Source organism: Phycodurus eques, chromosome 14 (genome assembly GCF_024500275.1).
Source record: "Phycodurus eques isolate BA_2022a chromosome 14, UOR_Pequ_1.1, whole genome shotgun sequence".
Lineage (NCBI taxonomy): Eukaryota > Metazoa > Chordata > Actinopteri > Syngnathiformes > Syngnathidae > Phycodurus > Phycodurus eques.
The window spans coordinates 7,230,428-7,246,650 of record NC_084538.1 but is presented as its reverse complement, the minus strand read 5'-3'; the positions used below and the strand labels follow the sequence as shown (position 1 = coordinate 7,246,650).

Genomic DNA, 16,223 nt, shown 5'->3' with positions numbered 1-16,223 from the left:
GTATTACTCGTGCACTCACTGTAGTTGTCTCGCCATGCTGCACTATTTGCATATACTGGCCACTCATGCCAGATTAGCATCCGCCCCATTTGCACACTGATTGAGGAGTATCTGTAACATTTGCACAACCAACATTGTCCCAGATGATCGCACTACTCGTCACTTTAAACCGCATACTCTCCTTGAAGTCTCAGCGCCCTTTGCACAATGGTCAATGCACCGGACTATTGCAATATTAGTCATTCGAACTGCTCTAAGTGCTAGAGGACTCTGCATCTTTTTGCGCAATTGTTTTTTGTCAATGTCTTTATGTCTCCAAAGTGTTCTGTAAATTGACTGTCTGTTGTACTAAGCTGCTCCAATTAACGGAGACAAATTCCTTGTGAGTTTTGGACATACTTGGCAAATATTATATATATGATTCTGATTCTGAGGTGGTATTAAAGCACATAGCAAAGAGCCTGCAAGTAGTCCTGCGGACTGGACACATGCTTGTTTTTGCTAATAATTCTACTTTTTGATTGCCACAAAATTGTTTAGTCACAAAAAGCAGGCTAAAAATAGATTCATAAAAGGGAACAAGGACAAAGATTCACAACTGGATTATTTATTTTGTTTGTGATCTGTGATACAAAGTCTACAGCTACTATTCCTGATGCACTGATGTACAACACTACAACACAAATAGTAATTCAGAGCATGTTTAAACCAGCTAAAAAGCGAATGACCATTTGTTCAAGTGCCACTGTTAATTTCCAACCAAAAATAGTCATTTCTTAGCTACAAAAAAAAAGCATTTAAGATGAATTTCCTTCATGTTTAGGTCATCCATTTCACCGTTGTATATACTGTATGAATGTGCATGTACCAGTGTATCAGTCGACAGTAAAAAAAAAGTTAATCATAAATCCTATTTGCACGTCCCCTGGCCTTTCGCTCCGTTTTCTGCTGGCTCACCAGCGCTGCAGCCTTGTTGCATCTTAACCTGCAGTCAGATGTTTTCGCTGATTAGATAAACTGCATTAGGCCACCGGAAATGACAAAGGTCAGAGTGTGCTGAGGGCAGCGTTTTGCACGGACTCCTGGTAACATATTAAAGTTTTGAGTAGCTGACAGAAACGAGTAAAGAATGTGACTGCTGGATGTCTACCTGTGACACATGGCTGGGTTTCTGATGTCGCGGCTGTTCTGTATCAGTAAAGACTGCTTTTCTGATAACTACCATATGTAAAAGTGTATATTCGAGGCTCAAGAAAGTCACAGACCGACAACAGATAAAGCACCTCAGTACGCTCCCATTTTAACTCTGCCCCTCTGGACCTTGTCAACTCAACATGGGTAACCTTTGCTCTCCCGCCGTCCACACCCTTGGCAAAGATCAGTGCTGGGATTATCGGTTAGCAATTCATCTGTAGCGTCACAAAGTTTAGTTCCACAAATCAAAACGATGTCTTTTTGATAAACAACAAGACGGCCAAATATCAATCACAAAATTTGCTGTTGACTTGCTGGTGAAGAAGAAGAAGGGGAAAAAGCCTTATTTACATGCAAGTTATGTTAATATTGAATAAATCCGAAGACTCCAACAAAATACTTTACTATGGCCACAAACTCCAGATCTCAAACAAGAGGGTGAGCTTGGCTAGGTAGAGGCTTATACCGAAATCAAGCTCACTGAATTTGATGTGCTGTACTAGTTATCAAACAATGGAGTTCTGTGTCATTTGGTCGTACATTTCCCATCAGTAAAAGAATGTTATCAAAGAGCTAAAAATCTTGAACATATCTGCATTACAGTTAGATAGATTCACCCAACTAACTTGGAGATGAAGTTGAGTAGTTTATTCTACTAAAGCTACATGTACAGTATACCAGGAAGTGCAGTTATGTTTGTTCCACGTTTTGGACAGGCAAACCCTGACCCGTCTAGCTTTTCAACCAAACAAAGTGTAAGCAGGATGAAAATAGCCACACAAGCTACATAGCTAGCGTTACATCACACCGGCATGAACTGAAACGACAAAAGTCAACAATGAACATGACACAGAACAGTACAACATGGTGGCTTTTCATGCTCTGCCAGTCACAATCCCAAAATATTTCTGATAAATGATACATTTTCTGTAGTGGTTTTTTCCATTACGTTCCTGTCGTCGTACCCTGCCACTGCTGTTGGTACGTGTTGACTATTTTAACTCACTTTTTCAAATTTTGACAATGACTGCTAGGAATGTCTCAACAAGTTAATTCCAATCATAACCTTGAAAGTACTCAATGATTCAGATCATGTCACCAGGCTCTCAAATTTTAGGATTATCATGTTTGCTTTCCAAATATGATCCCTGTATGTATTCACATTTCAATGTGTTAGCTCCCTAATGCTAACCAAAGGTTAGACAGCATTGGCCTGTGTTAGGGGTAAAAGAACAACAACTTCCCTTACAGCACCACCCTTTCTGGTCACACCTTTTTACAGTGCCAGAGAGGCCATGCTCCACTTTACACTATGACCCCTAGCCTCACCACAATAAAAATGCATTTTGGACCAATTTACAAGCAGGAAGAGATGGAAATACAGCGGCTGTTAAAGACCGACCCCCACTTCAATAAAGGATGTGGGGGTGATGGGTGCAGGAGGGGCTGTCAGTCAGGCAGGGGTCCCTGGGGTGAACAGAAGGCAGGCGGTGGTGTCGCTCAGCCATGACCAGGGCACAATGACCAGGACCTGACCCTTCAGAAGTACCATCTCACACATGCCAGCATAAGGACACTCACACAGAGGAGTTGATAGGGGGTCTAGACCCCAACAGGAAGTTAATGTACTTTATATTTTGCACCCATTCTTGTACAAGACCCCAAAGAGGAACAACAGATTTAAAGAATAGTGAAACCAAGGTAATACATGGTCTAATCTATTCATTCTTGTGAGTTTTTTTTATTTTGAGAAACAAAGTGGTCCAGAGTGCAATACCGGAGACAAATTCCTTGTGTGTTTTTGACATACTTGGCGAAATAAAGATGATTCTCATTTTGAATACACACAGGGACTTTTAGACCAGGATTGTTCAGACAAAGGCTGTCCTCCACACACAGTCCACTGGACACACAATCAAGTGCGAAAGCACATCAGCTGGCCTTGGCCTGTGAATCGCACTGAATTGGGCAGGGGGGGGGGCGGCTGTTGATGATTGGGGCCAGAGAGAAAAGAGCCCCCCGTTCCAAATTATTCCAAGTTATTCTGCTGGATGACTGACTTCATTTCCGACCAAAAGCAGAAGAGAAAAACAGGGAAAGAGGGGAAGGGGGTGAGAATGTAATGGAGGACTGTGGGGGAGGAGGAGGTGGCGGATAGGAACAGGGTGGAGACCAAGGTGACAGTCAGCAGCTCCTGACTGCATGTGAATAGAGCCTTTTCTATTCACAAAAATGATGTGCGCAGGCTTTCATCGCCTCTATAAAAACGGGGCGTTTGCACTAAGGGAATTGGCGATATTTGACTCGCGAATTTCCTCTAATAGACGCATTGCCCTAATTAGCCACCGGGTGCGTCATCCACTTATAAATGCTTCTCCTCAAATAGGCGCCTCCCATTTCCCCTCCAGGAAAAACACAGGTAGTAACTGTATACCTCAGTTCATAGACACTTTTGTTCACACATGGCTCTTAAGAGTCAACATCTTAGCCCATTTGAACTCTACTGGGTACAAAACAGAAGTACCTATTGAAGCACGTATTACAGTATAAATACGTTTTAAACAAGTTCCCTGGGCACTATGATCTTAAATTACGCGGAGACAGTCCTTTATCTTTAACAACCAATCCAGTCGACTAACTGATGTTGTTTTGCTACATTTCTCCAAAACGGTCAGCTTTCACTTGACATGTACTGTAATCAGTGATTTTTCAGAGATGTGCTGGTCCATTTTGATCAAATTTAAGACCTCTCCTTCTCTAAATGAGAGGTCAAAGATCACCCATCCATATCACCCACAAAGACAGTGGGTGATATGGACTCAGTATTATAATCCTGGCACATAAAGAAATGTTGTAGTCATATCCTTTCTAAGACAATTGAATGGTGAATTTAAGGCTAAGTGTCATTTTTAAGATAAGGCGTTGTTTACATTATCCCAAAAAGCAAAATTACAAATGAAGGCCTCAGCCCTACGACACCTCCCCCCTCCATCCGCAGGTAAATAAACATCCTCTAACACTTCAATCAGAAATACAATATCAGCTCTTATAAAAACGTGAGCACAAAGAGCATGAGAGTTTGACGGATTAAAAAAAAAATAATAATAATAAGATTTTGAGTTGAAGGAGGAAGACAAAGTAGGACGTTGTGGTGAAGAGAGGGCGTGACGGTATAGCACGTGCAGACCAGGCAGGCCTGGGCCTCGAGGCCGACTGCTCTAGTGTGTGCCGGAGAAGGGGGATCCTGGGACAAGCATTTCCGAAGTGGACAAAGTGGCCGTTTGTCTATTCGCTCTGGCCCATGGCTCACTAGGCTCCAGTATACCATCATGCTTTTGCTTGTCTCTCAGCCTTTGGCTTCCTACCCGGATGGTGGGAGGAGGGTGGGTGGCAAGGGGGGATGGGGGGGGGGGCACTGAAAGAAAGACAAGAAGAGGAGAACGAAGAGGAGGAGTGACGAATGAGAGGAGAGAGAAAGGATGTGGCCTGAGCCCTGGGAGCCGGCCAAGTTGCCCTCCCTTCGCTCCGTTCTGTCTCCCCCTTCTACCAAAACCCCTCCCCGCCTGCTTCCCGCCACACAATGGCTGCTTCTCTGCTGAAATTTCACGTTATTGGATCCCGGGCCTGGAGTTTTGTACTCCCACAATGTCCAGGCAGTGGAGCATGCTGCAGGGGAGACGCACTCTGCAAGTTAAAATTTGGAAAACCATTCCTCCTTTCATTAACATCAGAAAAGGGAGAAAAGTACCCCCTCTAAACTAATTTTTTCCATCTCCCCATCACTTCTCTGTAACAAAAACAAAGGTTATCCAGCTCCACTAGACATGTAAGTGTACAAGGATACATTGTACGTGTATGCTTGTATAATTTTTTTAAGCGTTTGTGAGGAAAGGAATTCATTAAAATATCATTGGCAAAATAAACAAGCTACTTATCTGAATCCGATTCTGTAGCTTATCCTCTGTTAGGATTTTGGAAAAGTTAAGGGGGAGTGAAAGATGTGAAAAAGCTAAGCTTGGTGTAAAATAAAATCAATTCTGATTTTAACACATACAAAAACAGAAAGAAATCGAAGCATACAGTTTACTATTGAAGATTACATACAATATTGGCCACGACCGTCAATTCCAGCAGTGGAATTGCCGGCTAGCTAATTAGCCACGGTTCAAGCGCTCTAAATAACTAGCCAACTTGAAGGGCAGCACTAAACGAATGACATGACCCAACATGGATGCAGAGCAAATTATGACAAGGGCAACGCTCATCGGGGTGCTTTATGTTATCCATTAATAAAAGCCGAATCCATAATTGGACAACGCCCACGAAACAGGCTGCGTTTGCATGCCTACTTTATTAGCTGCGCTGAAAGCCAATACTTTGCCTGTTGAAGGAGAAGTGAAAAAGAAATGGTGCCGTATCTCCTTGCAACACCTCGAGGCTGCTGGTGAGTCATCTCCCTCGCAAGAACATTCAGCCAAAGCTACCAACTGACTCAGGGAAAAATAACACCGCACTAAACAATAAAACTCAATTTTACCTCAGCCCGTTGGACCAAATGGCAAGAAATGTCGTGACAAATTAGGTAGTTGTCATTATGTGAAAGTAAACCACATTGGCCAGCAGCAAACATCACACAATGTACTGGAATGGTACAAGTGCTCGCTTAGATCGGCATGAACTATATACAGTATTTTTCTGAATCAGTTCATGTGTTTAAACACTTGGCCCTGGTTCGCTTTCTTTTCATATTGGTTGGAATTGCTTTCTCACCGGAATGGAAACGTCTGAAATCACCAAATTTCATTTTCTGTGTTAACACCTGACCAAACAGAGACTAAAAGGTGGGAAACAAATGGCAATCCTATTAAAACAGACGAAAGCGTGCATGTGTGAAAAGCTGACCATCTATTGTTGGATCAGCATTAGGCGCTATTCGGAAAAATATCAGACATCCAAACCGCCGCCACCCCTGACATGAAAAAAAAAAAAACCCACAGACCGAGTAGATCTTAATTCAAACCACACGCATTCCGGTAAATTAAAACCTTGTGCCTGACATTACCGTAAAAAAAGACAATCAACAACAGAAGAGGAAGCACAAGTTTTGACTGTTGCACAGTGTCTATGGTCTCCTTTGATGTTACAGCTGTCTCGAAGGGATTGTGATTCTAATTGTAGTTACTGTATAACTATAGCAGGGTTAAGGAAGGAGGCTGGGAAGATTCAGGGATGAGGCAGTAAACATCAGGACGTACCAGACAAAAATGTAGTAAATGTTCAACACAACGTTCCTCTGCCAAGTTGAATTCAAGTTATGACTATAGCATGTTGACTAGACCCAAAAAAAAAATGACAGACTTTCCGTATTATCTTCCTCTACAAAATGACTCGTGCATTGAATGATTAAATGAAATTCAATGAGTGAAGCTCTAGGCCTATCTCTCGAGAAATACATACACAAAAACCTATTCCTGTTTTCAAAGGGTTTTTGGAACTCAATCAAAGAAAAAAGGTTTAGGATTTACATCTGTGCCCTTTTATGTCTGCGGCCTCACAGGAAAGAACCATTTCGGGCCAGCTGCAAGCAAAGAGCTCGCAACAAGGCGCAGCCTTCATGGTCCCCATATGCAGCACAACTCCAAACAATATCCACGATTGAGGCGCTCAAAACATCTTCTCACAGGTCCTCAGATATGGTCTGTGAACATCTGAGGCCTTCCATGACAGAGACAAAAAGACCACATTCTGGTGTTCTGCTGAGGTGCCGAAACCTGAACAGCATAGAGGCATTTGTTTAAAAAGGTACAGCCCTGACATGTGCCCTCATCACTGCTGACATTTAAAGCGCTTAAAATACTCGAAGAGGAAATGAAAAATGTAAAGGGGAAGTGGCTCTGGTTTTAAAATGCACAGAATCCAGGCCCGACTCCAACCATGTGAATGGAACATGCTCTCCGTCACAGGCAGTCCGACCAGCTTTGTTACTCAGATCACCGTTGCCATTAATCACCCAAACAATCACACGGCAGCTTCTAGAGCAAGCAGACACTGGATCATAAATACTGCGTCTGCAAAATAACTTTAGGAAACCTCTCCCTCTGAAAGCATATCATTCTGCAGTACATGAGCTGTGTGGCTGAAGTTTAAATGTATGTCCCAAAAAAATAAAAATAAAATTTAATGAAGTTAAATTAAAATTAAAAACAATAAACCAATGTCTTGTGATATGACAGAAGTATGTCTTGTCTGCTATGCTGTTTGGTAAACAAAAGGCAAACCAAAAGTTCTGACACCAGTGGAAGACAATAGCACTACATAAGAGTGTCCTTGAAAGCGATATTTGCTGATTCTTCAACGGGGGAAAAAGTCCTCTGGCGCAGACCAACTGTCTTATAGCCTTGAGACTGTATGGTCAGGTGATATCATGAGGGAATATTCTGGTGGTTCGAGCATAGTGCAAATTCAGATGAATGTGGAGGCATTACAAAGTCAATACAGTGGTAACTCTAAAATCAAAGGCCCTGAAGTTGTACAATTTGGACTTTGGGGCCAGAAAAATAAAATGTAGAACCCCATAAAATCTTTGGTATCACCTCTTTCGTCATGCGTGACGTCAAGTGAGAAGTCCGTATGTCACGTAATTTCCATTATAGTGGTGCTGTTCTTAAGACCCAAATCTCAATAGATTAGCAGGTCACACCCATGAATCAGATAGACTTGAAATTTCTCACACAAGTCCATCTTCGTATGCGTTATTATGAAAACTTTAGGTCCATGGAATTTAATCGCAGTTAAGTCCAGAAGTTACAGCGTTCGATAGGCTGAGCCTCTCACCACAAACATCTAATCTTGAAAACTCTCATATAAGTCTAGCTCAATGTGCTCTTGCAACAAAGGCTCGAGGACCACTGAAGTCCGTTATAATGATTGTGTAGAGTTGACTGGCTGTGTCTGCATCTTCAGTGACTTGGCGTGAATTGTGATTTGTGACCATCAGCAGCTCATGTTTAAATGTGCTTATTACCTGTTTGTTTTCTTACCGTTTACTGAATAAAGCCAGTGAAAGTGAACCGGCAGCTGTATTTATCCTCGAATTCCTGCGTAGACATTCCAATACACTAACTAGCGATGGAAGGCTACGTTAAATTGAGAGGTGCAACAATTAATTGACAGCTGGTCTTATCAAATTAATCGACAACTATTTTAACAATCAATTAATCGTTTAGAGACTTTACTTAACTTGAAATTGTCCAAACCCTAAGAATTTCAACCTCAACAGTAAATATTTTCATATTTCTTTCATCCTCCATGAAAGTAAACTGATTGTGTTTAAATCAAAATAAGACATTTGCAAACACCTGGTTTTACTTTGGAAAACAATCATCAACATTACTTTCTGATATGTTACGGAACAAACCAGAAACTCAATAAACCATTTATGTTTGTGCATTTACTAAACTGTCAATTTGAAATGTCCAATTTTTGAATAAAGAAATGGAAATTCAAAAATGTTTTTTGTAGTCCGATTCATCCATTAATAATAAAAAAAAAAACTAATGGACAGATTAACTGATTATTGAATTAATCACCAGTTGTTGCCCTAATTAGCTAACGTCCATATATTATCTTGTGTTGGTGATAGTAGACCTACTTATGTCGTACACATTGCACTTTAGCTTCCTTGTTAAGTGAGAAATGATCCCAAACTTTGGAAATTCTGTCTTTTATTGACTCTTTCCTCCTAGATCATCGCACCAACGTAATGTCACGTGTCTTTTGACGTAGTACTGTAAATATCGGAGAGCCAATAAAGTTATTTTTAAAAAACATGTCAGCGGTGTGGGACAGACAACCGGTAATGCCCGGATCAGACATATTTGGTCTTTCACTATTGCACTATGTGAGAATACTGCAATAAAATATTGTATTCCGATACCACTGCATCCCGTCTTTTACGATCACTGGGTTTTATCTGGACAACTCAAACGCGACCGGATACACATTACCACGGCCACGACAAAAACAATTGATCACGTTGCGTGTATTATAAGAACTAAATGGCAGCCGTGGCCCAATGGTTAAGATCATCGCCTGCCACTGTGGGGGACCTAGGTTCAAGACCCTGACTGGAGCATTCCCCAACATCCCCCGGACTCACGGCTGTGGTGTCCTTGAGCAAGACACTGATACCCCGAAACACTCCCCGGATGCTTCAGCTGCCCCCTGCTCCGGTGTGTTCCACTAACATGTTATGTGTATGTGTTCACTGTGATGGGTAAAATGCATGCATGTTCATGACAATAAAGGTGATTCTTCTTCTTCTTCTAAAATCGGGGAAAACGTGCTGGTGGTCACATGTGCTCGGGAGAGGAATCTAATTCAAGGATTGCTTGAGATATGTTCACATACTTTTAATACAATACGGCTCGCAAGCAGGCAACAAAATGTAATGTAGTCTAGCAAGCTAGAGCTAGCACTAACAGTTGTACCGCCGTTCTGTCAAAGCATGCTCTAAAGTTTCGATGTGTGTGAAGTAATTTAATTACAATAAAGTAATTTAATTACAGTAAGTTAGTACCCATTATTTCTGTCATGTTGTAATGTTGGTCTGACCTGACTGATTAGAATACATGACCTGACAAGATATTTTTTAAGATACTCAGTATACAGTACACAAGTATATACAGAAAATGAACAAGTCATTTAAATAGACACATTGCTCCATCTTGTGATCGGATCGGTGATCGGTTATCGTTTTTTTTTCCTCTTTAAACTTGCTAACCGGTGATCGGCCCCAAAAAAATCCTGATCGTGTAAAGCAGAGTTATTTCGTAGCCACATGAAGCACTTCCCTAAAAGCTGCAGAAGCAAAACCAAGCATTTGTCCTCTCTCAGCTCAGCAAACTTGGCAAAAAAGTCAGACACGTTTAGATCGGATTAGATAGTAAAACATATGTGTTCAAGCTCACATCGAGCCGCTGCCAAGAAACCCCAAAAATCCATCCATCCATCAATTTTCTGTACCGCATTTCCCCAACTAGGGTCGCACGCATGCTGGAGCCTATCCCAGCTATCTTCCGGAGAGAGGCGAGGTACACCCTGAACAGGGCACATAGAAAATCAACCATTCACACTCACACCTACGGGCAATTTAAGAGTCTTCAATTAACCTACAATGCAAATCTTTGTTTAAAAAAAATCCAGGAAATTATTTAGCTTGACGTAAGGGCTACAGGATATCAGTAATTACACAGGCCCGTTAAACACGAGTCACATCAGCTGAAGTAGTTGTCTCCCTTTGTCGTTACATGACTTGATGAGGGCTGTAAGGGAGGAATGCGTTTAGAAAGCGCCGCTACAGGAATGGGAGTGCAAAACAGCCACAGGTGATAAGATCACAACACCCCCATGGCAGATGAAAACGCTGAGCTGTCAAATCAATCACGCAGATAGGAAGAGGACAGAGTGAGAGGGACCGCCAGAGATCACCTGACCGGCAACAAGACAATGGCGCGGCACAGCAGGAGTCTTGAGAGACAATGGGAGTTGTACCCTATACATGATCATTTCACTACAAGTACTACAAGGCCAAATGACCTCGCTCATAAAGAATGGAGGAACACTTTATTGGCCACCAATGGCAACAATCCACCACCTTGATTTCTAATTACCTTTTACAACACATGGCAAACAGGTTGCATGACATGGAAAAACTTCAAAAAGACCAATTAAAAGTACAGATTTTTTTCCTAAATGTATGAAAAAGGAATACTTCAAATGATCAACTGAGTATTTCTATGAGAGCGACACTTGAGGGGGTAAAAAAAAAAAATACAATAAATGGATATCAACATCAGTCAAGCTGCATGCACATGGTGTCATAAAATTCCAGATTTCCCAGTCCGCAAAAGTCACAGTTGTTTCTTTCTTACACAAAATAATGTTCTAGTATAATTGGTGTACTGATTAGGATATTTATTGAGGAATAACATCCTATGTCTGGCTTGCCATTTACAAATCCGTAGCCTATTGTTAGCATGTTTGATTTGTTAAATACGGTCAGTGGCGACGCTGCATTAGGAGCAAAGCTATTCTTTCATTCTCATTTGTATTTTTATTTTAAACAGAGTGGGGATTGCAAAATGAATGCATATAAATAGTGCTGTATTGGGGAATAATTTCCTCAGTTGACTGAGTTCCTGTCCAGGGGCAGTCATCCAAACAGCCCAGTGAGCATGATTGGCATATGGCAATTTCATCATTGGCATATGGGGGCAATTATGCGTGGGTATTATAACTCTGCATGGCAACAAGTGGTCAGTAAAAACGTGACATGACAAGAATCCAAGATCAAGTAGAGTTGATCTGCTTTGCTAGACAGTTCAAATTATTATTTTTTTTTTCATTCAATGTCAGAATATTAAGTAGGAGAGACGGCTGTCATTATGCTTGTATGTAAATGCCACTTTTCCAGTTGACAGTTGCAGCTATATAGTACAGTACCATACCATGGAAAAGGTGCATTCATGGTTGCTGTACTTCTCCCCCCCCCCCATAGAATAAGGCCAACAACTGTATGATCACTAGCTACATGGAAGATGTACTATATGCAGTAAAAAAGCAAAATTATGGTTGCAAAAGTGGGCATAGTGGACGAAAGCCTTTACCAGTAACTAGATGTCAACGCCAATTAACAGATTCACACACTTTAGTAGACAAATTAAATTAAACCAGCATTTGTGTAACAACACACCTTGTGTAAAAAAAAAATATATATATATTTTAATATATATATATATATATATATATATATTAAAATGTATTTATTTATTTTATTTTTTTAGAAAGGGGAGAGACGGCTGCTGCAACGTTCAGAATTCTGCTCCCTCTGCGTTTCTATGAATCATACACGCAGGAAGACAGGTGGTGGAATCCTAGCAACAATGTTTGGATCACTTCGCCATCTTAGCTGCCGCCATCACGCAGAGAGGAACAAACCACAGTACATCACGTAGGCCCTGTCGCAGTGTTTCCCAACGTGCGGGCCTGTGGCTGCTTCCACTACTGAAGACAAGCAAAAGGGGGAAACAAGAAAAGGCTTTAATTCACATATGTCGATGCTCACGTGTATTCAGCTTGCTTCCTCAAAACATTTTATATTGCAAAACAATCTAAGCGTGACTAAGAGCAACGGTGACTACAACGGATTCTGTGGCACTGGTTGAAATGCCATTTGGTTGAGTTTTCAACACAAAATTTCCCATTTAGATCAATTGTATTTGGAGCAGTTCACTCCAGAGTCCAAACTCTCGCCGTCATAAAACCTTTATCAAAAGAACAGGCAGTGTTTTAAGTAACATTTTAACATAGACTCTAGTAGTATAAACAAAAAGTAAACCACAGTTTACACTATTTAGTGACAAATAACGAGATGTCGCAAACATTCAAATTAACAGTCACGCAAGTAGGCCCTATATGAAAAATGAAATCAACCTCTAACGTAATGGAAAACACACATAACACACTATTGATCACAAGTGACAGCCAGTGCAAGAAGCGAACGTAGCACTCTACAGTTTCATTCAGGGCTCCTTGTCAAACAGCACGACTCAAATGCAAGGCCGCAGTCTCAGAAGATAGAATTTAAAGGCCTACGTTTACAACAAGCTGGTCAGTACCGAGTCCGTAACAGGAAGCAGAAACTGAGCAAATTAAAACTAGTAATGGCACTAAACTGCTGGCAATCGTCTCCAACTATCATGACGCTGAAACGATTGCTGGAATAAAGTACTTTGACACCCACTGCCTGAGTCCTATTTTGCCAGAGCAAACGTGTCCCAAAAAGCAAAAGGTAAAACGCGCAGAGTACACCTTTGCTCCTGAAATTAGGTCTAGTGAGCTGCTTCAATATGACATATAACGACAGGTTAATCTCCACAATGCCTAAGACATTTACGGTATATTTACGAGGTGTGTCAGAAAGTTCCAGGATTGCGCTAGGTTGAGTGAGTAAGGAGGTTGCTCCAACACAGCGATGTTGTTCTTGGCCAAGAACTGTCGGATGCTCAGGGTATTGTGAGCAGGCATGAGATATCCCGACACAACGGTCATCTCTTCTCGCACACTGAACGAAGTAAACGCCCCAGGATCTCTTTGTAAACGTGCTAGTTGACCATCTGACCCACGCTGAAAGGGGAAAACTCATAGTTTGTGTTTGAAATATATCTTTAATTACATCGGTCATGAAACATCTCGTCAGTCTTTCGTGTTTCGATTCCAGCACAGAAAGAGTCAAGATGGAGGCGCGCACACACACACACACACTAATTCAGGTATGTTACGTAAACGTGTAGTTCAAGGACAAAAGCCTCGATGCATCGTTCCGCCACTCTCCGCCTTCTGCGAAGCCCGTAATGGAGAGATTTGGAACATGGGTGTGTTTGACACATTAAAAGCGTGACAGTGTAAATGGCTGTGGGGGTGAAGAGAAAAAAAGGCAGCAGCACATGACTTCCTCCGTGACAAATACATTTTCAAAAGACAGAACAGTATTGGACGTGTTGCATGAGCGCGCTCGCACACACACACAAACACACACATGAAAAGGAAATGTGATCATTGTGTGACCGTGGCTGCAATGCGAAACAGCGTACAGTTGACTGTGAATGGGGCCTGGCAGGTACTTTATGAATGGAGAGGATCATGTGACCGCAGCACCTCCCGAAGCAGATATTTCTCACTGACTGTCAACAAGCGCGCACAAGGGATCAGCCCTGTAAAACCATACCACCTTAAAAAAAATTAATAAAATTAACATCAAAATGAACCCTAACAAATAACCCCCTTTATGCGACGTGCTTCGACAAGTTCACGCTTTTGTTGCGTTCGGGCGTCAATTGAAAGCGTTTTTTTTTTTATGAATGGAGATATGTAAATGAGGGTGATTGAAGAAAAGAACATCTTCCGCCTTTTGGATATGGAACATGTATTTGAAAGCGTTCAATGTCATTTTGCTACGACGACAACATCCGCGTTTTTGTACATACGAGGTTTGTCACGTATAAATGCTATAAAAAATGGCGTTTTTCGTCCTTGCAATGTCGTTTATATATTAAACATGTTTCACGCGTGGCTTTTAGACGAATTACACGAAATGAGTGTGAGTTGTTGGGGATTATACTCATGACGACACAGATGCACGCCATTCAAAAATATGCATTCATGTATTTACCAGTGTCGTATTTATGAAGCGCCAGACGTCACGAATGCATATTAAGAACATGCTATGGGTCCAAAAAAATAAAAGATGGTTTACGATCTAGGTGGGGAGAATTTGTACTCACTCGTTATTTGGATTTGTTGAATCTTCACTCATTTTCTTCCTCACGGGGATCCGAGTCCTAGCACTAGCATCGACGGCGCTGTGACGGCGGGACAAAATTGCACAAAAGTCACCATTTTCCTCCACATGCGTACAACCGAGCCGTGTTGTGTTTTCGTTTGGTGTTTATTTAGGGTGGGGGTGCTCGGTTTAATTAAAAAAAAAAAAAAAAAAAATGTAAATAAAAAAAAAAAAAGCGTAAGAATGCTCCCCTTGGTGGAAAAAAAGAAAGGAAATTAAAGAACAAGAGCTAGCCTTAGCTGTTAAATCGCGAGGAGGAAGAATGACAGTTTCGCCTTCTCCTCCCTGGAAGTAAAATCCGACCAAGACACAAAATAAGCCATCTTCTTTCCAAACAAACTCCTGTTGGTGGGGGGATTAAAAAACAAAAAATACCCCCCCACCCGCCGCGTGAGTATATATATCCTCAAAAAACGCAGAAAGTGTTGAAACCCGTCACGTTCGGCGGCGTATTAGTCGTGGCTGTCTGTCGAGCATCCATTCGCCAACTTGAAAGCTCTCCGGGACGAGACTTGAAACGGCGCCTTGTCGGAAAGCCAGCCTCGCTCCGCCAACGTGTCGGAGTAATGTCCGCTTAAAGGCAACCTCGACGGAAGGGAGGGAGGGGGGGACTCGAGCCACAAAAAAATGGGGTTCTGCACGAATTTTCGTTAGAACGGGGAGTTAAAGGAAGAAAAAAAAAAAAAAAAAAAAAAAAGAGTTTTTAATTTCCTCCCTCTGAAGTTGGCGGACATCTGCTTTAATCGAACTATTTTCAACAAGGGGAGGGGAGGCAGGAGAAGGGAGGAGGGAGGAGGGGGTGGGCATCGGAAAACTGGGCGGATGTGTCGACCCTCGAGAGAGAGAGAGAGAGAGAGAGAGAGAGAGAGAGAGAGAGAGAGAGAGAGAGAGAGAGAGAAAGAGAGAAAGAGAGAGAGAGAATTAGATCCTTCCGCGACTTGCTGGAAGTGTTCAATTTAAACGCGCCGCCGCTCGATTGAGATTTATTTCCGATCGCCTATCATTCATGCAGACAAAGAAAGCGTCACCTTAGCGACAAACGACACGCAAAAACTGCGTTGTTGTTGTTGTTTTTCTTCCGGGGTTGACGTAAAGTAGTCCCGGTTGCGCTTTTCCCAAAGTGGTAAGTTTCCCTTGAATAACATTGCTGCGAGATAGCACGCGACGTACAAAATGAATCCCAGCGGAAGGAACTTTTTTTCATTAGATTTGATAGCTGCCACTCTCATTACTATCGCTACTTTTTTCCACCACCTCCTGTAGAAACATGGAAAATAGTGCAAAACAGCGAGAGCACACACACAGGCACAACACGTGGAATTACATCAGATATCCCGTTCATGATTTCTATGCATGAAAAACATTAAATGCAGCATCATACGTGCATTTTCCTGCATTATTGTATTGTAAATACATAAAAACAAAAAACATGTATCCCCAAATGTTTTTTTTTTTTTGTAATGTATTTTTATGCACTTTATGTATTACAGTTATTGTTTTCTCAATGCTTAGCAAGGCCAACAAAAGTACACTAGTGTGGTACTTGTCTAATTTGTGTATTGTAGCCGGTTACTTCCTGGTTCATGGATGATGGCAAAAAAAAAAAAAAAAAAGGGGGCGGTACCAT

At 41.7% G+C, this 16,223-nt stretch overlaps 1 protein-coding gene across 1 annotated transcript in view; it reads right to left on the bottom strand.

The window, feature by feature from the left end:
- The window catches only part of spred1 (sprouty related EVH1 domain containing 1), a 45,015-nt gene extending 29,756 nt beyond the window's left edge, over positions 1–15,259 (bottom strand). The window contains exon 1 of the mRNA XM_061696132.1: positions 14,538–15,259. Coding sequence (XP_061552116.1) covers positions 14,538–14,569 — 32 coding nt within the window. The 5' untranslated portion in view covers positions 14,570–15,259. The remainder of the gene's footprint in view (positions 1–14,537) is intronic.
- Between the last annotated feature and the right edge of the window lie 964 nt (positions 15,260–16,223).